Source organism: Platalea leucorodia (genome assembly GCF_965183815.1).
Source record: "Platalea leucorodia genome assembly, chromosome: 1".
Taxonomy (NCBI): Eukaryota; Metazoa; Chordata; class Aves; order Pelecaniformes; family Threskiornithidae; genus Platalea; species Platalea leucorodia.
In genome coordinates, this window is record NC_138823.1 from 161,115,450 (window position 1) to 161,142,326 (window position 26,877).

General features: G+C 40.5%; 1 protein-coding gene across 17 annotated transcripts in view; it reads left to right on the plus strand.

Moving 5' to 3' along the window:
* The window catches only part of KMT2C (lysine methyltransferase 2C), a 200,306-nt gene that overhangs the window by 43,324 nt on the left and 130,105 nt on the right, over positions 1 to 26,877 (plus strand). For all 17 annotated transcript variants that reach the window (XM_082316239.1, XM_082316255.1, XM_082316248.1 and 14 more), the window contains 2 exons: positions 5,863 to 5,951; positions 19,019 to 19,157. In XM_082316239.1, coding sequence (XP_082172365.1) covers positions 5,863 to 5,951; positions 19,019 to 19,157 — 228 coding nt within the window. The remainder of the gene's footprint in view (positions 1 to 5,862; positions 5,952 to 19,018; positions 19,158 to 26,877) is intronic.

Consider the following 26,877-nt stretch of genomic DNA (forward strand, 5'->3'; position numbering starts at 1 on the left):
TCTGGTTCTCTTGATGTTAAACAAAAATGGTTTCCTACAGTCTTTCACTTCTCTCTATTACTAAAAGGTCAGCTTTTTTTCACCTTTGCAACACTTGCGATGTTTCTGTTGCATGTATTTTCCATACATTGGCATCCTTCTGCCTTTAATATACACATATCTAATACAAGAAGTAAATAGGAAGAAAGTGCATGTTGAGTTTTTTTTATATAATGTGCAAACGAAAACGTTGTGGAGGGCAAGTGCAGAAAATATTTTCACCTGTTACTGATGGCTCAATTAAAAAATCCTCTTCCGAATCTTTTAAATCCAAACCAGTTTGAAGCTGGAGTCGATATGATAGTGAGTTTCCTAATTTTAGGCTTGTTAGTGTTTAGAGCTACTGAAATTCTTCTCGCTAGCTGGCATCTGCCTTGCTTCCAGAGCCATATTGTTCATTTTATCCAGACTTGGATGTAGAATTTTCTCAACTCTTATAAGAAATAAAGACTACATTGAAAAGTAGTGTTCAGAGAGGAGGGATAAAACCCTTTCTTTGTAGATATTTCTGTGAATTGATCCATACTTGCTTGCTGTCGTTCCCTTCGCATGGGGCTACTAGCTGAAGCTTAGCTACTCTAGCTTATACTTAGGCACAGTCAAACTTTTACAGCTGTACTTACGAGTTACGGGTCAGAAATAGTGGGAGCATGTGCTTTTGCACACCTGTGAAAAGGATTCTTGAGAAGACTGTAACAGCTTTCACTTGTGAAGCTGTCGTGTGAACATTAATTCGTTACTAGCCGTGCTGATGGCAGCACTAACTGAACCTTTTTATAAATCATTCCTGTACCATCTTCCAGGGTAAGGCTGTGGACAGATGTTCATTTAACAAGACATCTGTGCTGGTTTAGGATGTTACTGTATCCCAGATGTTACGCTGCTTTTTAAGGTTATTGGCCTTGTTTTATATATTTAGTACCATCATTGTGCTCAGCAATTTGGAAAGCGTAGGAAGGAAGGTAGTTTTTCCCCTGAAAAATCTAGAGGTTTTGGCATTTGAGAAAGACAGGGGAAACGCTGGAGTGGTTCATACGTACACATTCCCATAAGCCTGAAACAAAACGCACTGGATTAGTAAGGTGGTTCCCGTGGATGGTCTGAACAAACGGTCGGTGATTTTGTTGGTAGCAATTTACGGAGAACTCGCAGAAACTGGTGTCTGGCAGTAACTTCTGGGTAATCATAAACTAGCAGCCTGGCAGCGACAGGCATCTGAGGATAGCAGCTTTATCAGTTATTTCATGTGGTTCCAGGAGATGTTGGCCCATGGCCTCATTACCGATCACCTTGTGGAAAGAGTGAGTAAGATCCAAGATGTACTTTTGACCTACATTGTACTCGTCAGGTTATGGTGCTGTTGCTGTCACCTTTAAAAAAACAAAACAAAACAACCAAACAAAAAACCCAAACATGCAAAAAATGTCATGCATTTAAAAAGGAAAAAAAAAAAAAAAAAAGGAGGGGGGAAAAAAAAAAAGAAGACTAAAAGAAGTAGTATCTGATTACTGGCAGGTGAGTAAGACTTCTCTGTTTTCTGCCAGCGTTGTGCATCTGTGCTGCTCTGTGCAATTCAGCAGATGCCTCTCAGGTGCCTGGTGATCTTCTGTGTTAGCGAAGTGGGCAAGGCTTTGAGACAGCCTCAGCGAGGCCTTCCCCAGTGCAGAGGGAGTACCTAACGCTCTGCTGAGCCCTGCAAAAGGCTTTTCTGGGCTCTTTTTTCCTGTGGACTAAATTTAATTAGTTGCTTACCCAGAGAAGAATGACGAGATTTTTGTTTACTATGGTGTATTTAAAGATGGAGATTAATGAAAGGCATTAGCTAAGAAAGCTAATTGATAACAAATTTAGGAGCGGGTCACAAAGGATTTTGATAAATGACTCCATTTTATGCAAATACGAGTAAAATTATTGTAGACAGTAGTTATATTCAACTGGAGTCCTATATACATAAAAAGTGTAGTTTTGTCTTTTGTTGACTTTGTTTCGTGAAACGCTGAGTATGCTTTCAACACTTACAGAAGTTATATTTCTCTCAGTGGATCTGTTCTTTTAAACGTAGATAGATGCAGTTTTGTTTTTTTCCTTCTAAATTGAACTCCGTTGTAGGAAAAAGGCAAGCGAGAAAGCCAGTCGCGGAAACCTTGGCAGCAGTTCAGCCTGCGTACCAAGCCCACTGCCTGTTGTACTGACTAATATTTATTGTTGTTTTCTTGTAGAGTCCGATCTGGTCAGGCTCTGCCTGTACATTTTGTTCTTGGTTTGTAAGCTGTAGGAGACGTGGCTCATCTGTGTTTGGTACTTCTGCCATCACGAAGCTGATGGGGTTTCTGCAATGATATGTAAAAGCATGATGTAGTTCCTTCTCCTAGTAAGAAAGTTTGGGATTGAGCTTCGAAATCTAGAGCAGAACCGAGGTTATGATGTTCAGTATAGCGATTACGGTTCAGCAGGGTCTGGCTTTGTGCGAGCAAAGGGGAATAGTCACGGGCTGTTGTTCCAGAATTGTTTTAAGGCAGCAAAAGCTGGCCCCGCTGCTGTCTTGCTCCAGCAGCCTTTTCTCATCCTCCTTCAGAAGGCTGCACTTCAGACAAAAAAGTCAAGTCTCAGGAGGAGAACAGAGCACAGGTTGCTCTTCCCACTTTATTTAAGGAGGAGTAGAATAAGTAAATAGAAAAATAAAAAATTTACAGGGTTCGTCAATGGAAACATGTAGTGTTATGCAAACCAGCCAAAAGCTTTATGTACAGAACTATTAAATAAAATGTACAAAGTTAATGCAAATAACCTTAAACAATCCATTCTTATTACAAATGTTGATTGCAACGATTAGGTATGCTATATGGCCTTCTCAAATGGCGTTTTCTGTGGAAACATTAAATTATAGTTGTCGGTACAATGTATATTTCACTGTTTTGTGACTTGAATTATTTTTTTCTCCAAGTCAAACATAAATTTGTAGGCTATAAAATATCTTCTGATGATTGTGAAATGAATGTAACTAGCAAAAATAAGTTAATGATATAATCTGGTATTTTTTCCCCCACTTCTTCAGTTTTATTTAAAACTTGCATGGCATTATGAAGGCTTTTTATAGAATATTTGGGGGAGGGGAGTGGCGAGAAAATGCCAGACATGGTTATATCTTTTGCTGAAAGAAGCAATTACGTTTAATTAATTGAAACCTCTGATTTTCCTTAGTGTTAAATAGGTTGCTAAAATACAGTAGGGAGTTCAAGGAGTGAATGCTGCTCTTGTTTAAACAAAATGTTTAAAAAGGCTTTGTGAGGTACTTTGGTGTTTAATACATGAAATGTAGTTTTAGTAGAAAATCTAAAGCTGTGTGTAAATTATTAAATAAACATAAACAATCATCATCATCCACTATCCAGTGACCTTCACCTACAGGGTTGTGTTGGAGAATACTGAAATGGGGTACTTGTGAAGAAAGCAGAATTATCACTTACGTTTGTGATGATTCCAAAGTAATCCCGGTTTAGTACAAACTTGTAACTTTGCATTGCAGGCGGATAGTTGGTAGAAGAATAATTGGGAGAGGATTTAGAAATAATCCCCGTTCTTAGCTGGTTGTGTTCTGTAAAGCTTTTGAGCATTCCTGCACCGAGGGAAGTGATTTCACTTACCTGCATTCCCATCCTTTCATTTGGTGCTGGCTGATGTGCTGGAGTGTTGTGAAGAACTACAAAAAATGTAATACTTAAATGCTCTTGTTTTCTTACCAGCTGCCTTGTTTTTCTAAGTGTCAGAAGAGTGTTACCTTTTTCTTGCTGCATCTCAGTCTTGCTGGAGGAGCCTATTCTATCCAATGAATATGACATTCCATTTGCTCTACTCCCTGCTCTTCATTACGGATGGGAATAAATCTGTGTGATGATCTCAGATGCTACGGAGAGAAACAGTTGTGTCCTTCCCACTTCCAAAACGCGTGCCTGCCTTCCAGCCAGCTCACCCGTCGCTGTACGTGTGGACGGGCTGACACGGTGGCTGAAGGGAGGAGCGTAAAACAGTTTTTTCTGGTCGCTGTGCAGTTTATTCTGGTTTCAGTATGTGTGAAACATGGGTTTTAAGAAACTACATTGGAAGATTACAGAGTGGCAAATAGCTGAAGGGGATGCTGGCTTCTGTCTCGTCTAAGAAGGGGCTATTGCTTATTTTGTGTGTTCTATGTATGCTGGCACTGCTTGTGGACAAGGAGGCAAGGGGAAAGATAACTTTGTGTCCCTGGGGTTGCCACTGCGCCCACGTTTTTCAGCATCGTCCTGAACAAATTTCATAGGGATGCCAAGAGAAGTCCTCTGTCCTTCATCTCTTCTCGCTTTCCTCTTCCCCCCTGCTCCTTTGTAAATTGAGTGGGGTTTTTTAGGCTTTGGTTTGAGCCTCATTTTAATTCTTCTTTTGCTCCTTTGTAGAGACAAAACTGGTCCAAACACAATTGGAAGGGATCTTCTTGTTAGGTAGTCCAAGACAGTCACTCCTCTTCTAGCAGGAGAGCAACACTCAAAAGATGATTCCAGTTCTGTGCACGTTAACTGAGAACCAGAGGCATTGGAGTTTTATTTTGTAGCCAATTTAGCAGATCTAGTTCTGCGGAAATAGTTTGGATAGATTTAAGTATTATAACAGACTGTACAAAAAAAGGAAATGCTGGTTTTGGACTGATTTAATCACTACAAAAAAAAGAGAAAACCAAACCAACCCTTTTCTCCCTGACATAGAACTAAACCCAAAGCTTTCAGAATCCTCCATGAAAGAGGAACTGGAGCGGGTTTGTTGGCAGGGGGGGCAAGCGGGGTGCCCGTGTGCTGGCCTGCATGGCATCCCGATTCAAGACGTGTTCGTTGGGTGAATGGTTGCCTGGGAGCTCTGGGACGTTGGAACCGCCAAGATGCCCCAAACCGCTCAGAATTTGTGTACTTGGAATCAGAAGCTCCCAGGGTCTCCCAGGCTTTCCGTCAGCACGCCAGGCAGGTTGCCAAGTAGCCTGAAAATTTGGGAGGCGAGGTGCCAAGCTCTTGGCTCCCTTTCAAATGGGCTGCTGAACAGCTGGGAATCTGGATGCTTGGGCTTCTCAGCAGCCCACCACGTTAGTTGCTGAAAAGCCAGGCAGGGAAAAAAGGCTGGAATTTGTGGCACAAACCTGTCTGCTTTCCGTCAGACCTTGTTTGAAATTGAAACAAATCTGCCAGGTGTTTTAGTTCTGATGTGCTGTCCTCATGTGATGACTTCTTTTAATGTCATGACATCTAGTCATCTCTCATAACATTGTATGTGTCAAAATATTTGTTTCGCTGAAAATAATGTGTTTCAATTTAACTGCTTTAGCGTTGTTATTATTATTCTATAGAAATTTCTTCCAAGGATGCTCTGGATGGATTGGTATCTGTTTTATAGTGTATGTAACTACTGGCCAGATTTTGGATTGTGTTCTCTCGTGTATGTTATAGTTACCTCCTATGTGGAGCAAATGGGATGCCCGTATCTTAAAATCTTGCTGATTTGATGTGGGTTTTGATCAGTAAAAGTTTGTTATTGTATTTTTCTTGTAAGAATAATCAGAAAAACTTAAGGGGCCAACTGCTGATGCAAGTGTACATTGTTGAGAATATTACCTAGAACAGGAAAAAAGGGGAGGAAACATCTGATTTGTACGAGACTCAAATCATGAGTTAGCCTAAATGTTACATCATTTAATGCTGACATTTATCCCTCAAAATGAAATTATTTAAATCCTGGATAAATTGAAATTCAAAATTTTAAAAGTACTTTCAGTTCAAAAAGAGTTTTCCCTTCTTATGTTTGCAGGCCTCGGAGTAGAGGAAAAACTACAGTGGAGGATGAAGACAGTATGGATGGTTTGGAGGCAGCAGAAACAGAAAACACTGTGGAAACAGGTAATGAGAGTATAGTGTTGATGCTGTCTGGTTATTGCTTCTCTTGGAAATGCATTTAATTATGCAGGACTTCATAGACAAGAAATATTTCTCTAATTACGAGATGTGCATTTGGGAAGATATAAAAGAAAAAAAAATCCTGTATTATTTAAACCTATATTAATTACAGCTATTTGAACCTATTGCTTTTAAATACTCTAATGGGAATGCCTTCGTAGTGTAGTTACGTAGAGGTTCTTTTTCTGGTTTTGCAAGTATGCATCTAACTGACATAAAAGCTCTGAAGCAGTAGCTGCTATTTTCAGAATACCTGCCAAAATACAGTATTACTTATTGACCTGTACCTTCAGCTAACTACAGCAGATTATATACCAAAGGGATAACCGGGATAACCAAATGTTAATGCTTCCTACTGCTGCTTAGGAAACAAGATAAATCTCTGTTCTTGCTTTTGTAAATATTTGTTATGATAGTACCCAAATGCTTCCGTTACCAGAGGGATCCCATTGTACTGGACCGAGTACTGTTGTAACAGTTTGTGATTTCTGTTCTGGCAGGTTAAGAGTCTAAAGAGACAAGCAGATGAGCTAACACGCAAGATAAAGGCCATGGTGAAGAACTGTCATCTCTTTGCCAGGCACATGTCTGTAGCCATTTGCCTGTTTTTAACCAGGGACTGAATATGTGTAGAAGGATGAAACCTGCCAGGAAGGATGAAGCCATGGCCAATTGGCGGAAGTTTGTCAGTTTGAACAGAAATAAGCTTTAAAAATGCATTGAGACATAAGGGTTTATAAATTTAATTAGGTGGCCCTGTATGTGTAATGAGCAAGGTGGAAGGAAATGCAGAGACACTAACAGCAGAAGCTGATGGTCAGGGTGGCAATGGCATGGAAATGCTGGCTGAATTAAGGGAGTTGTTGAATTACTCTCATAGCAGCTAAGTAAAAGAGGTAGAGTTATGAAGTCCTTAAAGATGAAGACAAGAATCTGTGCTTAGTGTAGATTCATATGGAGAACAAGTAGACGACCTCAAAAGATCCATTTTGCAGCAATCTTATATAGACCATACAGGAATATGGTTGCAATGGTGAAAGCTATAAAAGAGGAGGCTGAAATTCTCAAGTGGATGGAGGATGAGCTTCCACTGGCCTCTTCTTAACTTGCTAGCTGGTGAATGGTGGCGAAGGCTTTGTACTCAAGACTCCAGGCTTTGGGGAGTGTCACGCGTGTTCAGTCACAGCTTGTGCTGAATTTAAGTGGTGTTAATGGCTTGTGGAGGGAGTTTAGATTAAAGCTTAATACAAGGATGTTTCATCGTTTTATTCTGTCTGTTGTTTTTCTGCCCCTGGTAATAAACTGCTGGTGGTAGTGAACTTGGATGGTCTTTTCTGGCTTCTACAAGTAGGTAATTACCAGTTATTAAAGTTGAAAGTGAAAAAGTTGTAGCAGTTGCCTGCTGTAGTTGTCTGTAGAAAAACAGAGTAGGGGAAAGGAAGGCTCGTTCTAATTGTGTCCTGTATTCCATTTATTACTCTTCCTGTCCCATGTGCTAGAAACAGTCTTATGAAAATCAGCAAAGGGGACAGAAAGTGTGATTGTAAGTGGTAAGTTTTGTAAATTTTATACATTTAAAAAAAAAAATAAAATTTCAAGCTTAACAACTCCTGGTACACTACTGTGTATGGAATTTATTCATAGCTGTATTTTTTTTGGCTTTACATGTCATTATTAATGAAGTTCCTCAACAGAGATCTGAGAGCAGTTTTTACTTCGGAGGAGAGAGGGACACGTAATTATTTTTCAGGCTCCAAGAGTGCATATAGATAAGTCTCTCCATTATCCTTCATCAGAATCATCCTGGCTGTCACAGAGGGCTGATGCTCATTTCTACAGGTACAGGCAGCAGTGAAACACTGTGCTAGAAATCCTGATAGACAAAGACTCCGCTGGGTCTGCTGCTGGAAGTGGTGCACCATCACTTCAGTGCTGAGCCCAAGATGGTTTTGCAGACCGTACTCTTAAGTGAAAAGAAGCCTAGTAAAAATACATAGGTCTGAAATCCCATTTTGACAGGGGGAACCAGAATAGACTTGAAAGAGCATTATCGTCTTGAGCAGTTTGATAGAGACAGAATTGCAATTATGTTATTTTAACAGTTGAACACCATGTGACTTGATAGAGGTTTAATCGCATTAATTGAAAAGGCTGCTGCCTCTAAAACTTCTTCTAAGCACTTACCTGTGTTAATAATCAAGTGTGGGAGAAGGAGTAATCCCAGTTTGTTGCTCCATGTAAAACTGTGTTAATCAAAGTGAAGTATATTTGTGTTCCAGTTCACGAATTTTTACTTTGACTTAAAAGGCTTTTTATTTTGTTTTCTTGCAAATAGTGGGCTTGCCAACAATTTACTGGAGTAGCTGGCAAACCAAAACACAATATAGTAATATCATAAAACTCGAAATGAGATCATCTGAACATCTTGACATGCGACTTCTGACTCAAAATATTTGAGTCTCCATATTTCTAGCTTCTTTTCCATTGCTTGGTTCATGTTTTGAGAATAATCAGGAATTCTTTTGCCATGTGAGTTTTTTATTTCCTGTTTGTTTGGGTTTGGGAGGTTATTTCTATTTTGTTTTATTTATGGAGTCTAGCATTACTGGTGCCCTTCTGTGAATTAATTAATTTTTGTAAAATGAGAGAAGTCTGTATTATTGATGTTGTATTCAGTATAATGACCTCTACTTTTAGGGAAGGGAGCAATGCAGGAGGATTGAGAACTTTCATAGAATCGTAGAATCATAGAATCCCAGGTTGGAAGGGACCTCAAGGATCATCTGGTCCACCCTTTCTAGGCAAGAGCACGGTCTAGACGAGATGGCCCAGCACCCTGTCCAGCTGAGTCTTAAAAGTGTCCAGTGTAGCGGAGTCAACCACTTCCCTAGGGAGATTATTCCAATGGCTGACTGTTATCACTGTGAAAAATTTTCCTCTCGTGCCCAATCGGAATCTCCCTGGGAGTAACTTGTACCCGTTACCCCTTGTCCTCACCATGGGACTCCTTGTAAAAAGGGAGTCTCTGCCTTTCCTGACAGGGAGGGAAAAAAGAGATGCCCCATATCGTCCCACCTAGAATAAAGAGGTGTTTTCTAGCTGTCAAATCTTTTGTGGGGACAAAAGCAAGGTGGCGATGTAAGTACTAAACATTATACGTTATTTCCATTTGTAATGCTGACACAAATATTTGGTTTTTTTTTTAAAAAAAAAGTCTTCCTGAAGTGACTCTTTTGTAATGCTAAGGCACAGCCGTTTTAATTTCAGTTCGGGAAACGAGTTACTACCCTTAACAAAATTCTGTAATCTCATATGTAAAAAGAGGTAGAATTGGAAGCCAAGCAGGGTAAGCTGTGTGCTGCTCTGATCATTTCAGTATGGGTTATTATCCCCGCCAACTACAGTGAATTCTGAGCCCTGCCTGTTTTCTGCCAAGTGCTATGTTCACTTTGGTATAAATGAACGTAGAATTCTTAAGGATGGAAAGAGAGGGGGATTTGGAATTGGAAAAAGGGAATTTTGGAATTTGGAAAAAAGACCTGTTTGGAGCTAAGTCAACTTTTTCCTAAAAAATGGTGCTGGCAGCTGCTTCTACAGAATCATTACACTTTCAGCTGCTTGTCCATCTTGGGATAGACTCCTTTCCTTTACCCACTGGCCCCGTGTCTCTTGTTATTTCTTGGTTTTTCCCTTACTGACTACTTTGCTTCTCAGCTTAATATTAGTCTTCACAGTTGTCTGTTACTTACTCCATTTTTCTTCACTTTGGTTCCCACTAGTGACTTTACACTGGTATTTTTCTATTCAACCAGTGTTGAGGTTCCCCATCCCTCCTGTCATTTTAGCACCCACGGCATCACAGAATGGTTGAGGTTGGCAGGGACCTCTGAAGGCCGTCTGGTCCAACCCCCCTGCTCAAGCAGGACCACCTAGAGCTGGTTGCCCAGGACCACGTCCAGAAAGATTTTGAATAGCTTCAAGGATGGAGACTTCACAACCTCTCTGGGCAACCTGTGCCAGCGCTCAGGCACCCGCACAGTGAAGAAGTGTTCCCTGATGTTCAGAGGGAACCTCCTGTGTTTCAGTTTGTGCCCACGGCCTCTGGTCCTCTCAAGACCATCCAGCCATCAACACCTTCCACCTTTCTAGCCATGGGTAAAATACAGTTTGTTGTAGAATACCGTGTTTTCCTGTAGGTCCCCTTGTGTGGCTCCTCTCCATAAGAGGAGTTTTCTTCTGATGAGTGAATCTCTGTAACAGCCAAAAAAAAAAACCCCAAACCAAACCACAAAAGTCTGGAAATCACGTGCCTGTGTGTGCACACATATATGCAAATATAAAACTGCTAATCTAAAGAAAGAAATAATACAACAAATACTTCCTGGTAAGCTTTCCGTAGGTTTGGTGGCTCTTTGCTATTAACGAAGACTTGGCTTCTGCTATTTTTCCCCACCTTCTATTAGTGTCAGCAAGTTTCTGTACTTGGTATTTTCTTGGTTCTGCATTTAATTGGACTGAAACTGAATTCTATGTGTGTTAATTCTTTGATTATTCCCTCTTTTTTTTTGAGAACACTTGTAAAATATGCAACTCATCCTAGAGTCTGTAATTCTTCCTGTCTTGGTGTCACATAAAAATGTTGAGTTGCAGACTCTGATCTGGGAGAGAAGTGCAATGAAATAAGTTTATTTTAACTGCTGAGTCTCTTGGGAAACTCATAGTAAATCCATTGGGTATTCTGTTTACTATCTGTACCATGTCAGCCAATTCTTAAAATAAAATAGTACTTAATAGCATACCCTTACCTCCCTGTGGTGTCTAGAGACTTCAGAATTGATAATACATTAAAGAATCTGGATGATTTTATCAACTGATGGCTTCTTGCCTGCGTTATCATCGTTAGTAACGTTATCATCAGACCCAGTGCCGTTGCCTGGCCAGTTGATTTCTTGTTGGACTTCACCTTAACTCCCTGAGGATAAGTCTTCCTCTCATCAGCCTCTTTTGTCTCTGGGCAGAGCACAGAAGAACTCGAAACAAACACTTCTCAGTGCAGGAAAGTTTTCCATTTAAAAGCTGCCAGGAAATTTCGGACTAATGCAGAATCTCATCAGCTTTGAAGCAGCCTGAAAAACACTTTTGTAGAGAAAAAAATTCTTGCAATATCCTACTTATCAGAGGAAATACAGTCACCCTTTGCAACAGTGTGAACCATACTGAGCAGAGCCTCCCACTAAGAAAGTAAAACACACCTGAGAGCAGGTCCTGGTTTGGGTGAATCAATGGCAAAAGCTTTTGTCAACTTATTAACTCCAAAGACCTTTTAAAATCTGCTTTGTTCTTTTCAGACAGAGACTTTGGTCTCATCACCATGTCACTTATCACTTCTAAAATTAATGAAAGGAAGAATTGACACCACTGAGGATATTGCCTGTAGATTAAATTTGTCTATAAGTATTTCGGGCAAATATGCGCTTAAAAACACGCTTAAATGTTTTAAGACAATTAATATTCCCTGTACTCATTATAAAAGGAGTAGTTCCTTCTTTCTCACGCAGCTGACTCCTACCTCTTCGGCCACTGGAAGAATTAGCAGAACTGAAGCATCTTGTTGTTATTATTACAAGCATCTTATTATTTTTCTTTGTATTCTGGTAATTTGTTTGTGATAAGGAAACCAGACACAACAGGATGTTATTTGATATTTGCCTTTAAATCATTACAGGCTTACTTGATAATAACATTCATCATCATGCACACTTAAAATTGGCCATTTAGAAAAATCTGTTGTGTGTCCGTCCATCCCGTCCCGTCCCGTCCCCCCCCCCCGACCGATATCTCTCTCTCTCAGGTGTTTTGAGAGCAAGTGGAATATTTTGTAGTAGGTGAAATCTGTTATTTCCGAATAAATTCTAACCTCGCTGAATTTTTCATTGTGGAGGTTACTTCTGAAATGCAGCCTCCTTTTTTGCTTATTTATTCAATACTGCTTTTGCAGTTTTGGTATCAAACTGTGCTTTGTTAAACATAATCAACAGGTTTTGGAGGGAGTTCTCAAGGACCCAGAATATTCCACCTTCCCATTGCCCTGAAGCTTAAGGCTGCTGCTGCTGTGTCATTAGTGACATGATGGGAGAATTTGCATTGACATTACCAGTCAAATACATTGAAACAGTAGCATGTATCTTGTGCCGTACGCTCTTTTTCCTGTTCTGTGTACGTTTTTGTTCTATGGACCTGCCTTAATTTTTAGTAATGCTGTGTTGAGGCCGACTCTCCTGTTTGGTAGAAGAAATATTAGAGAACTTCAGACCTCAGTCCCACCTAATTAAAATCATAGCATAAACCAGGCTGCTGTTGGAGCCCCATAAGCATCTGCCTTGCTAGCCCTTTTCTAGGTCAGGTACAAAAGGGAAGAAAGTAGTGGGTAAAATAAACTCATTTAGCATAATAAAAGAGGTACTTACCTGCAAAGCACTGAAGACTGACCACAGAAAATGAAATTACTCTGAAATTCAGTAGTCATGCATGTAGAAGACCAGGCAGGGGAAAATCACCATCCTAATTTTGTATAAACAAAAACTGGGTCTCAAATAGCTGTTGCTACCTGAGCAAGTGGTACTGTAGTTCTGAGAATTGCAGTGGCTTTTATACGTCAAAGAAGGAAATAAAATTCTAAGAATTACTGGCAAAGGGATAAGAGGAAAAAAGCATCAGTGTGTTTTTTTTTTTTTTACTGTTGCTTTATAAACCCGTGGCATGACTGTATGTTAAATGCCATGTGCAGTTCAGCTTCCCCTTCTCCAAAAGGATGAACAGTAATTGGGAAAGTACAGGAAAGGCCAATGAGTAGGACAAGAAGTAAGTAATAGCTTCTGTGCAGGGGGGTCAGTTAAGGTATAAGACTTCAGCCTGAAGTGATATGACTGGAGAGGAATTTAATAGCGTCTCACAAAATGGTGAGTGGTATGAAAATGAACAGGGAATGATGATTCATGTTGTTTTGCAGCACAAAAATTAGGGGACATCGGGTCATGTTCAGAGCACAAAGGTAGATGCATTTGCGCTCGGCACCCACTTAAATTATAGAATTCGTTGCTCCTGGATGCTTTGGGCATGAAAAATTTTACATGGTGTTTCAAAAAGACTTGAACAAATTCATGGAAGAATACTTAGGTGAGTGCTGTTGAATACCACCCCTAGCTTAGGAAGTTCCTCGGTCGCAGATCACTGGGAGCTGGTTATCCATAATATGGTGTCTTGTGTTTAGAATGACCGAAATTAGAGTTCAAATGGTTCTACATTGAAAACCTTATTTTTATTTTATAACCGGCACAAAATTTGCACAAAGTTATTTTCTCTGTAAAATGTATGTAACAAATAGGAATTCTATTTGAATGAAAAGTATCAAAATACACACTGAAATGTACAAAAAAGAATAACTGCAGGCTTTCTTCTCATCTCCATATAACAGCTGTTGCAGTAAGTAAATCACTGTGATGTCCTTGTGATAGGAAAAAATAGATAAGTGGTGGTTTTAAAAGAAAACACATGTGCAGAACTTGAAAAAAAAAACCCAAGAAACACTTCTGATGCGGTTGTACATTTTGTTGTTCCTTGTTGTGAATAAAATTTTACAGCGTTGACTTAAAACGAAGAAAGCATGCCTCTGTCTGGAGAAATGGTTCTTGCATGTAGTTATTACCGTCACACTCAGACTTCAGTATGTTTTTTTCCCTTTCTCTGCCATGGTTGTGTTTCTAGCAGGCGAGAATAGATGGCTGCTAACTCAGTGCAGCCCAAGTAATGGCAGTAGCTGTTAGCAGCCATCACCCTTTGCATGTCTTTCCATCTCCCTTGGCTTGGCTTGGTGCTGTCGGAAGGGTTGCAGGTGATCTGCGTGGGACCTGTTATTCACAGTGTGTCCATGTGTTCCCTCGTGTTCAGCTGCTAAAACCAATACCTACGAAGTTATTGTATGTGAAAGATTTCTGCACGTTAGTGATGGCTGTATGTGCAGCCTGTATGTCTCAGACGCTGGCAGGAGTGATGTTTCTACCAAATTGTGTCCTGAAGAGTAACAGAGTTAGGAATTCTGACTAGTGGAAACCAGTCATAATTTACATTCCCTTGTTAAAATTTCTTTTCTTATTGTTCCTCCACTGACTTGGTTTCATTCTCTGTCTAAGCTACTAGAAACTGGAACATTTTGGTGGTGCTTGTCCTTCTGTAGACCCCTATGAGGCTGTGTAAAACACCTTGTCCCGTTAGCTGTTTTCTGACACAGCACTACCCCTTCCTTGTGCAAAAATAACAATTGCATCTGCTGGTGAAAAGCTTGTTACTCCCCCTTGCTGAGCATCACAGGATGCAGCAGTTGAGCCCCCTGGAGTGTCCCTGCAGTGTTTGGTGACACTGAATTTTCCAGCCTGCAATACTTTCTGTTCTTACTTAAAGTTTTAGAAGCTCATGACATTTGCTTTGTTGTCTGCCAAATTAGCAATAGGTCTGACAGTAGCGTCCCAAGCAGTAAACTGGTTAAACCATCAACTCATTGCATCTAAACAGCAGTGGAGTATTTATTTTATGTTTATGATAGCTGCTTTGATTTTTTTTTTTTCCAGTGTCACTGTATACTGAGTATTACAAGATTTTAAGGGAGATTTTTTCGTGGCAGAACTCTTAGAGTATTTTCAGTTTTTGACTTGGAAAGTAGTGTCTAACTTTAAAAACAAACAAACAAACAAACTTTTGGATATGCTGGTGTCTTCTCTTTACCTGATCGCCATAGCAAAGCCCACACATATATCTCCTTATCTTGGTGTAGGTTTACACAAGTGGCTTGCAGAATAGCATCTTGTGTTTACTAGAAAACAGAAAAGGATTGTTTGTAACAAAAGGACATTTTAGATTTTTAGTCAGTGTTGCTTCATCGCTCTTGCTTCATCACATCCCCAAGGAAATCTGTGATCGTGTCATAAAATTCCAGCCATCACCAGTCTCCTCCTTCCCACAAGCATGCATGTGATGGTCTGCAAGGAAACCACTGCCACAGATGGGCTTAGAAAAACCAGGGCTTCCACCTGGGAGTCTGCATGTCCCATGCCTGTCTCTTACGTGGGGAGAGGTTTCTAAGGCATCTGAAGACAGAGCAGGGAAAGAGGAAATTGTCAACACAGTTGTTATTCTGAACATTATAGACCTCTATATAAGACATGGAAGTAAGGAGACCAACTGCTGTTAGGAAGGTGGGTAAGCCACGTAATCGACTGAGAATGCTGTGTGCTATTGGTTATTGAACATTCACTGCATTCTGCTCTAGAAAGAGGAATGAAAATAATTATTAAGAGAAGAAATTTTTGAATGCTTAAAATACAGAACCTTTGTGGAGATTTTTTTTTTCCTCGTTTGAAAAACTTCAAATTACTTCTTAAATAGTATAAAGCTTAAGGATTGTCTTTTCAACCCAGAGCCTAATGTATACATCTTATTTAGGCATATGTGATGAAAGTGTTAATTAAAAGAGAAATTTAATACACGTGCTGTAAATCTTATCAATCCCAGTGACTTCCTTGCATATCTGTCCCCGTCTATGTTAGGTGTTTTGGTTTTTTTTTTTTTTCCTCCTTGCTACTATTTCATATCTCCATCCTTGGAGATGCTCAGAAGCCGTCTGGACAGAGTCCCAGCCAGCCTGCGCTGGGTGGCCCTGCTTGAGCAGGGGGTTGGACACGGCGAGCTCCGGGGTACTCTGCAGCCTCAACCATGCTGTCGTTCTGTGAATGGTACCCAGGCTGTCAAGTGTACGGAAATCTTGCCCCTTTTGGTGGCTCATGTGGATAGCAACTTTACGCCTTGTACTTTTGGGGATTTCTTTTAACCTTAATAAGAAAAGAAGGCCTTTCTGTCCTCACTGGTCAGGTGGGGAAGAACTATGGATGTAATTGTCTTAAAGTAACAAAAAAAAATTCAACGCTATGTCTCCTAGTATTTTCCTAATGTTTTAGTAAAGGATGGTGACGTAAAAAAGAGAACTTGGAGACATTTGGGAATGCTGCAGTTAGCTTTTTTTAATTCTCAGTTCCCCCACCAACTCATTACGCATGGGCAAGACCTTCACTGTGACAGAAACAGTCATGAATATAGGATGCAAAATAAAGCCTTATATATGAACCTGCAAATGAACTTCACATTTATTAATCATTCATGGTTCCTTCATTCCCAGAAGCTTCAAAGTAGGATACCATAACCAAGTCTAATGAACATCCATTACATCCAGTGAAAAGCAGTTAACGTATTGTGCCAGACGCTTCCAAGAAGATCTCTGAGGCAGCGATGAGGGTATCTGCTGTCCCTTTGCCGTGCCGGTGCCGGACTTCCATCTCCTAAGAGTTTGACGCATGAAATGCGTTACTTCTGTTCTTCCTTAATCTTCTTTTGGAAAACTTTAACGAAGTTGAAGTATGGCACACACAACTAACATAAATGCTATTTTCATTCTGTTCAGTGAGCACCATGTTTTCAGTCTTCCAACGGCATATTGAGACACAGTTTGGTTTATGGCAGAGACAGCAGTTGAGATGTTGTTTGTCTCATTTAGTATAATTTGGGTCCCTTCTTTCCTAGAGAAGCAAACAGCAGGGGAAAAAGCACCATAAGGTTTTAAGCTCATATAGCCGTAGTGTGTAGCGAAACAATCTGTGTCTTCTCACACAGTCCAGCGTTCTTGAGAATGAGTTAGAGCCCGTGAACTTGGCCTTTCCAGTGTAATGGGTGCCCATTAATGTATAATGAGATGAAAGCTGGCAAAGAGTAAATGGCTTTTGCTTACTTGAAAGTTTCTGCAGGCACACAATAAAGCAGAGTTCCTTTTGCAGAGTTTAACTAGGTTAAATAAAGTCACCAAGATGGATCAGAGCAAGGCCGCAGTTTCTGGTGGCCTTCCTTGAGCGTTTCACGCGTGGTTGTCCTGGGCTGCGCTATGGGTTTTGTTTGTAGCGATTTGGCGTCTGCCTGTCTTACAGGTGTTTACATTTTGTGCTCTTCATTGAGGCTGTACTTAGAAATTTGGGAGTTACTTGCAGAAAATCATCTTTCAGACCCAATATACTTTGAAAACTCACTACAGACCGTTATGAGTGGCTCTGCCGGACGCTGCCTGTTTCGGGAATCCTGGTCCAGGAATGATTGCAGGGATTGTTTGTTCAGACATGCCAAAAACGAAGGGTGTGGGGTTTGGGTTTATTTTGTTTTGTTTTCTGTACGGAGCCGTTTATGATTACAAGGGATGTATTCCCAACAGGATATTTATTTAGTGTCAAATGAATTGTCCAGCATTTTTTTTTTTCAGGATAGCTTGGTGGAATGGGTCTAACATGAGCCATTTGGCTTTTGGGCAGGTGGTCGTTTTGGGATGTTTCAGATGTCCAGAAACATTTCAGACACATGTTACTGAGTAGCTTAACTGAAATAGGTGAAGCAATTTCAGTTTGCACCAGCTCAAATAAATATCAGGCATACTTAGTCATGAACAGGAATTCCTTATTCTTCCTAATTTTGTGTTTCTCTTCAGTGTGTTTCAGATGCCTTCATTGAGGGTTTTAAATGGTATACATTGTCTTTCTAAACGAGTTCACTCTAGGTTAAAGAATAATTTTGCTTCAATCTCTGTACATCAAACAAGAGAGATTTCCCCTTCTCCATGTGCTCCAGCGGGCATATAATTTCAGTATTACAGAGCAAGCTGTGCAGTTTTATGTTCTGAGAATTTTCCTCTCTTTTATTGTTCTTATTAAAGCTTGTAGCGGGTTTTTGTGCACACCCACCCATGTCGCAGATTCTTCTACCCATCCATTTCTCCACTTGAATCATTTATCCTTTGCAATATTTGATTATGTTTTGTCATGTTATGTACTAATTTTTTTAAAAAGTGACTCTATCTTCTGCTTAAATCCTCTAAATAATTTGTTGCTTTGCTGTAACTGGACTTCTTTGAAAGAGCTGTATGTGTTGGCCTCTCGGCTGGAAGTTTTAGGTGGCGTACGACCCGGGCGCGGGTCCTTGGTCGGGCGCTGCTGCGGGGACAGACGCCGCAGCCGTGGACACTGACAGGAGGAGCCAGTAGTGTCTTAAGCTGGATATGCCAAAGAACATCTGCCAGAGTCCAATGATTTTTACGTTATTTAGGTTTCAAAATCAAAGTATGGAGGAGTGCGGAAATACCGGATTTTATTGCTGTACAGCCTTGACCCTTGCTCCTGTGCATTCTGGTGCACTCAGGGCAGCGTGTTGCTGTGTCCCCCGGCAAATCCCTCGCTCCATGCAAAGGAGAGAACCAAATGGGCACAGGATTTAAATTGCACAGACAGCGGCAACTTGGTGTTTCATGTTTCTGAGCAGAAACAAACTTTCTAGGCAAATAGTAACATTGTCAACTGTATGTATATATATTTTTCTGTCTTAAGACTAATCTGAATTAGGTGGATGCTGCAAAAATGGCTAATATTCCTACAGTTAGGAATGAAATTTAAGCTGGCATAAACCGTGTCCTTCCTTCCTTCACCACCTCAACCCAGTTCCAGCACAGAGTTAGTGTAATCAGGAATGAACTAGTGCAGGGAATTGATCAAAGTTAAAGCTAATCTGGGAGGAAAATGGTTTATTATAGCCCAGATGAGTGTGCTCACCCTGATCTTTGTTCAGGGATGACAAAGCAGGTGCACAAGAGGACATCACTCATTACTTATTGAGCATCTCTAGTTCTCAGTGGTATGCTGTGTTAGGGACATAACTTTATAAGCATTCAGTTTTGTGTTTTAGCTAGATGTGAAGGATAATATTTTCCTACTCTTTTAATTTTGTTGTGTCTGAGAACTTAGTTACATGGGGTAATCTATCTAGAAGTAAAATGGATGTTTGCAGCACAAGGGAAAGCTTACAGATGTTTTTATAGTCTAAATAAGTTTTTAAAACTAATAAATAAATAAGTATTATTCTTATTTTTTAAACAGAAGTCAAAGAGCAATCTGCAGAAGAGGATGCCCAAACGGAAGTGGACAGCACCAAGAAGCTAACACCAGTCCTTCAGCGCTCAGTGTCCGAGGAGTCTGCAAGCTCCACTGCCTCTGTGGGTGTGGAAGCTAAAACCAGGTTAGTGAGCGAGGAGGCGGGTGCTGAATCAGGGGCAGGGCTGGGAGTCGGGTGATGGGGTGCAGAGTGCTCGGGGCGCAGGCTCGGGGCGTGCTACCGGTGCTTTGAAGTGCAGGCAACAGCAGCCCGTGCTTGAGACTGATGGCTTAATTGGGGTATAGGGAGAGCACGGTGAAAAGCACGTTCCTTGAGTGTTGTCCTCAGACTGCACTGGTAAACCCTTGAATTACAGCGTATTAGCTGTTTAAATTAAAACAGACATAAGCGATATGCGATAAAATGTGATTACTGAAGCTTTCCTACTGAGAAAACGGTGTATTGGCAAATCCATATAAAATTATTTCTGAACTTTCAGCTTGTACGTCTGTATTTTCAGGAAGAAAGTAAAACAAATTTCTTGTCATTTCTGCCATGTTCTTCCTTATTTCAGAATTTATAATACAGAAAATACTTGGTTTTTTTTTTAACTTTTTATTAATATAAATTACCCCAAAAGCAGTGAAAGTATTAATTACATTATTTGAAGGAAACCAAAACATACTGTGATCACTGTTGAAACAGTATCACAGAATTCTAGCAGAACTTCTCTGTTGAAGCCCTCATAACAGCTTTTAACCCAGTAGCAGGTCTCTTCTGCTGCAGAGATTGCTGTTACCAGACAGTTACAGGTGTAATTATATTTTGACAGACTTGGAGAGAATCGTCATCATCATTTTACTTCTTCCTAATCTGACACAGAGCATATTTTCCATGCACAAAAAATTACTTCATCTACTTGTTGCATATATAATTTTCATGTGTTACATGCTCACAGACTTCTTAGGTTCCAATAGATACTTCCCTTCTCACAGAGAATTGCTGTTGAATAGATCTTGTATGTATACTTGAATGAAATACACAAAAATTTCTGTTCTTAATGGAATTTTCCGAAGCTGGTATTAAATTGCAGCAAATATGTAGAGCAGCTTGAACTGAACAGCTGTTTTGGTTCTTTATTTGACCCTGTTTTGGATCATTTGCAAAAGTTTTAGTGCTGTTTCATCTGCTCTCTGTTCTTCTCAAGGTTACTTTCTTGCGGTTATCATGAATAGTTGATTACAGCACTTTCCCTAGGCATAAACTTGTTTTTTAAAAGCTGGACAGGAGTCTTCTTAAAAAAAAAAAAAAAACCTTCTGCATGGTTCTGAACCAGCCCTTATTTGCCCTCAACTTATTCTTCCTTCCAACTGAAAGTGTTGACTTCGATTAGTCAAGATTGAAAGGCTATCATGGGCCCATTGCTTTGGCCAATCGAAGCATTAAAAAGCTAAGTGCTATTAATTTTTAATTAAAATAACAATGATCAGACCCCATCTGTATTAAGGAGATGTGAAACAGTTAATTGGGGGTCATAGGTTTCTCTGGTCCCAGGTAATTTTTGTTCCAGACTGAGATGCAGAATTGGTGTTAGTTGCAGAAGTCATTGACGTCCTCATAATGATGGGGAAAAAATAGATGCCAGGGGTTTTTTTGGCACTGTGTCTTGAAATCTAGCAGAAAAAAGCCTCTTCTAATCTGTGACTTCTTGATCAATCGTCTGTATCATCGTCTATGGTGTGCTGGCACTGCCGCTGAGCTGCGCAGGGGTAGGAGGACCGGATTCTGGGTGGCTTAACTCTGTTCTCTTAGGAGAAAACGCAGGGTGTGAAATAACACATACTGATGACGTTTGGTTGTGTAACGGTGGGAGGAAATGCATCAAGATTTAGGATGAGGTGTGACTGCATAGACACTTTAAACCTGTAACTTGGGGAAGTAGTTTTGAAGCTGATTTCCAAATCAGTCATACTCATCAGCTTCATCTCTTTTTTTGTAAGCTTTTCTGTTTCTATTTTATAGTGTAAGTAACTTAATCCAGTGGAAATGTTTATGCATTTAGAAATAAAATTAGGTATGTGAGGTGTAGGAGTATTATGGGAGTATATTATAACAGACAGTGCAGAAATTGCCTAGAACACAGAAAAGAACCAAAGCCTCCACCAGAAGTAGATGCAGGTGTAAGTGGAGCTACTTTTGCATCACTTTTTTCAGAGTTGAGTATAAGACAATTTAGGGTTTCTGTTGTCGGTAGGGAAGATAAAGGAGTTAGAGAAGCACAGGACACAGGGCATGAAATGAAGTCTTGTACATGAAATAATTAACTAAATTGCTACTGAAAAATAGCGATTTTAACATAGTAGGATATATCAGAGCTAGGATGGGGATTTCAGTAGCTGCGACATTGGCCAACGCTTGGCTTGTGTGGTATTTTTCTCTGGATCCCTCCTGAGAGTGAGGCTAAATTAAGAACATTCAAGAGAAAGGTGCGAGAGAAGGTGGTCAATGTTGGAACCTTTCTGAGGTGGGATATGGGAGTCCAAGAGAACTATTAACTGCAAATGGGATTGGGGCGGGGAATTTAACAACAGATTTAGGATTAGTGCTCAGAAGGCAATGTGCTAAAAACCATTAAAATAAATAGTATCTGAGCCGTACTGGGGTAGGGAGGCTGAAAGGGGTGAGGCGTGTGTGTGTGTATGCTCAGAAGGAAAGAGTGAATTATTGACTGCATGTGGGGAGGGGCAATAACGTCAAGCAAAGATAAACTCTCAAGCCTGGCAGTGGTAGAAGTAATGCTGCCAGCTCTTATATATCATGAGCATCATGGGTTTTGGAGCCTTTTCCTTTGGTTGTTCCCTTTTTCTTTTTATAAGCCTTGTGAGAAGCTTCTGTCAGCCCGGGACTTATGGCTGAGTGGAATCCAAGCTTCTTCGAAAGGAGTCTGCTCCCTTGGTTGGTGCTGCCTGCAGAGAGCAGGGGAAGTGCAGCCCATGAGGCAGGCAAGCAGCCAGAAACCGGCTGCGACTTACAGCAGAGCCCTCTTCTACCTTCCTCCTCTGTTTCCCACATTGTCAACTCCAGGCATTAAAAGCTAACGAGAATGGCCTAGAAACACAATTTCATAGAAGAACAAAAAACCTTTTGATTCATTTTATTTTCCAGCTACTTTCGGAGGCTGTAAATTGCATTAATTGCACATTTTCAGTCCTTTTGCCATAATCATGGAGACAGAACATTCTTAAAATAAATAAGTAGAAGCTGAGATTTTCACACAGCTTTTTCGATTTTGGTACTTTGGTCTGCTAAATATCTGCTCTTGTGAGACTGTCGCTAAAACTACAAAAAAACCCTGGCAACACACCTTCCTGCTTTCCTGCTTCGCTTGGATTTGGACAAAGCATGTAATTTTAATTCCAGACCAATTGCACTATTCCGCCTTATTTTGTTGCTGCTGCTAACATCAAATTTGGAGTCTGGAGATGGAGGGCTGGGATGCTTTATTCCATTGAAAAGAAGCGGTTGACGAACATCTGTTGATTGTGTGAAAAAAAGAAAATGGTGAAAAAGTAGCAGTGTTCCTTATATTTGTTCCTTTTCTTTTTCTTTTTTAGTCTTCAAAGAAAGTGCATTACAAAACTTGCAACACTCAGTGGAAAAAGAAATTGTGGAGTGGTAGAGATTAGATAATCTGGACAGAATAACAGTGCAGTGATGGAAGAAGAAGCTAGATCTTTAGGCAGGAGGGAGTTAGATAAAATATTTAATATTAAAAATATGTTTAAAAATTGTTAAAGTTGCAAAGTCAAGCACTGTGGAGTGCTTGAGGAGATTTTAGGAGATACCAGTATTAAGATTAATTTTGAAACTCTGATTATTTCTTTTCATGCACATGTATTGCAATACAGTTTGTAGTTTTACATGAATGTTTTTCTACAAGAATTCTTTCTGCAGAGAATGGACCTTATGCACAAAACAGGGCACTTGAAGTCATTGCAGAGTTTTGCCTTTACACTTTCAGATCTAGATCCACGTAAGCATTTACAGTATCTTCCTCTGAAGTCAGTGATTGACTTCTACATCTGCAAAGTGGTGATAGCATTCCTTCGTGTTATAAAAATAAATTATTTAATAATAGTGAACTAATATTTCATCATTATATCAATGACCAGTCTAGCCCAGAGTGAGATTACTGATTTGGCTTGCGGGGCACGATTTGAATATTGTCAGTAGGTAAAGACTAAGACCACACACTGAAAAATGAGGAAAAAGTTCAATATTTACTGGTTGTCCATCCTGTCTGTTCATGCATTGACTAGGGAAATGGTCTCAAGAAGAATTTTATGACAGATCGTTGTTAAAGGAGCTCTACCTCAGATTCATAGGGCAGGAAGGGACCTTTGGAAGTCATCTAGTTCACCTCCTTTTCCAAGGGCAGATGTCCACGGCTGTCATTCCTGACAGAAGTTTACATAAAGTGCTCTGAAGTCTTCCAATATTAAAGATTCCAGATCTTCCCTAAACAGTCCCTTCCAGTCTCTTCTTTGTTTTTACTGTTAGAAACACCTTCCTCACATCTAACCTGCATTCTCCTCATTCTGGGTTTATCCCATTACTGCTTGTACCATCTGCCAAGGATAACGGAGGATAGATTTGTGCAAAAGGCTCTCGGTTTATTTCCCCAACATGCTTTACTTCATAACAAAAACCGCAAATTTGTTCATACTTTCTTTGTAGATGATGTTTTCTTGAGCTCTGATTCTTCTTGCCGTTTTGAGTTCTCTCCAGATGGTCCGCGTCTTTCTTGAAGCACAGAAGGCGTATTCCACAAATGGGGCCAAAGAAAGGGTTCCCAGGCAGCCTTACTCCTGTTATTTTCTTAGGCTGAACTATTGACATTGTGACCATCATGTGACACCCATGATCAATGACATCCATGACTGGGCCTTTTAAGTTGCACGGACCTTTGCTCCTTGAATTAATCTCTTAGATAAGATGGTCTGACCACGGAAACCATACTTAGAATCGTCTCCTGCCCTGTGTGAGCAGGTGCCCCGGGTTTCTGGAGTCCCACTCTCAGCCTCTCATGGATGTTTTCGGACAGTTTTTCTGTCTCCCTCCCATCCTACTAAGGCTGCTTGTCTGCACCTGGGTCTGTCCTGCTGCTTACATGCCACTGGTGAGCAGCGAGCCTAGTGCTGGCAGGTCAGGTCTGTTGGCTGGACAGATTTTCTTTCCTCTGAGAGATGGCAGCCAGCCAGACAGAAGCATCCCACGAGCAGGATTTCATGGCTGGCAGTCTGTCAGACCATGCTGAAGGACTGATAGCAGTACTTGTGCCACAGTGTCCCATGCAGGCCAAGCTCCAAAGTGGATGGGATGCCTACTTTGTCAGAGGATTGCACAGATACGTGTTAATTGCGGGCGACGTTAAGAGTCTGGGATCTTTAGTTTTGTTCCAGTGTTGAGTGAATACAGCGTCTTCTCTCCTTTCTTCCAAATGTCACCTTTTCTGGTTTTTTCTGTCTTTGTCAGACTCTTGTCTTTTTTCATGTTGTGGACTCCTCATGATACTCCCATTCTCTTTACTTTCCTAATCCTAGTCTCTGCTCATCAGTTCTAATCATTGTTTCAGTGTCCGCTCAGTTGTGGTTTCTTCTTTTTTGGCTCTTCGCCTGATCTGCATTTTCCTTCCCTCCATCTCCAGTGGCTCCCAGACAGGTGGTTGTGACATGGTATTTCTTCTCACCCCTTTCTCCCATTTCCTTGTTCATTTTCCTTGTCAGCTGGGGCTGTGTTCTCTTCCTGCAGCCTTCACCTTTCTGTGTGGTTTGTATTCCAGCCCACAGCCGATGGTCCTGTTTCCCCATCACCTTCCATTTCCCTCGCACAGCAAGCCCTCTGTCGTGCCCTGCCCGTTCATTCCTCGTTCCTTCCTTCGCTTCCATTTCACAGCTGATGGAAAGTACAGGTAATTTAAATGGCAAAATCTGGACTCACAGCATCCCTAAGATGTAGTGCAGAGATGATCCCTGTGAGTGTCTCTAACCTTTGCTGGAAGGATGTTCGTTCACAGGGTAAGGATGGTGCATATGGAGTCTGCTTGCACATAGGGACTGAGAGAGAATGGAGTGTGCCTAGTGAAGAGAGAATTTTTGAGCTTGTAGCTTCGACGTGCTAAAGCTTTGCTTGAGCACTTGTGATCTACTTGGTGAGGTTAGAAACATTTGGAGAAACGAGCTTGGACTAATTTTCATACAGTTACAGAAAGTGTATCTGTAACTTCAAAAATGAATATAGTAGAACTTGAAAAGTTTCACAGAACAGCAGAAGGGTTGATCAAAGATCTGGAGTAGCTTCCAGTTCAGTAATCTTGGACCCTTCAGTCTGTAAAAGAGATTGGAGGAGGAAGATAAGAAGCTTCAAAATCATAGGTGGCATGGGGAGGGGGGCTGTATCTCGGCTGTTCGATTTCTTTTAATGCAAGAAACTGAGGGTTGTCAAATGAAACTTAGAGGGGCCAGATGCAAAATAAAAGGAGGTGATTCTTTGCACAGCAGGTAGTTGTCCAGAGTGACATGGAAATCCTTGCCAAAGGATGTCGTGGATTGCTGAAGATTTATGTGAGTTCAAGAGGAGACTGGGCAAGTTCATGAAAGAGAAACTGAGAATTACTGAATATATAGGAATCGCAGCTGATACAGGGAGGTCCTGAACTGAAAGTACTGGGAGGTATGGGTAGTATCATATGTTCGCCCTGCTCTTTAATATCCCCTGTGCATCTGCTTATCCTATTTCTAACACTGACCATATAGGGCTGGGTGGACCTTTAATCTGACCCAGCACAGTTTTGACCAAAGAGCCCCACTTTGTTATATATCATCTCTTCTGTAAACATATTTCCAAGGAAAACATACAAAGTGTGAATTATGCAGAACAGCATATTTTTCCATTCCCTAATGTGACTGAACAATTTTGATGAAACTTTCTTGAAAAACTGCTGTGTAAAGCTGACTTGGTATATGTTAAATTTCACTAATTTTCAGGTAGTAAGACCCTACTTAGTGTTCATATGAAGTTGCCTCCTAAGAGGTGCTACCACCTCTGCGAGGTTTATGCGGTTTTGGTGTGATCTATGTTGATTTGCCAAGAGAGGGAATTTGGCTTGAACAGACAATACTTTGTGGGCACAAAGGCACACCGAAGATACAGGCCACCGTACTTTTTATTTGGGTTTTATCACTTGCAAGTTACATCACCTCTCAAAATTGTGTGAAGTATCACCCTTCAAGTGTGCTCACAGTTGCATTCTACTTGGGATTTTTGTTGGAGAGTACGAGTCAGTTCGGTTGGACATTAAAGAATGATTTCTAGATGGACTTGGAGTAGACCTCTAAATTCACTTTATTCAGCACTGGCATTCTGGTAACACCTCCTGCATTTAGGGTATGTGAAATTCTAACTGAGCTTTAAACATTTGTTTAAAATAAAGCTGACACATATTGGTGAATAAGAGCATATTTTCATATTTTTAAAATTTTAAAATGTCAGTAAATGCATTGTTTTGGTGGCGGGTGTTTGGAGGGTGATGTTTTCTTTCTTTCAAATGAGAAGAGTGTCATTAAGTTGATTATATGGCTGTAGAACTCCAACTGTGCTGGTTTGAAAAAACTGGAAAGCAATTACTGTCTAATGCAGTTTAATTGCTTTGTGCAAACTTAAAGTTTTAAAATTCTTCACCTGAAGTTCATATGAACTCCCTCCCGCCCTCCTTTTTTAAAGGAATTGTGCTGCACAAGTTAAATACTTGTTTCAAAACCAACTCTGTGTAACAGTGTCACACGACTTCAAAATTTCAAGTTGT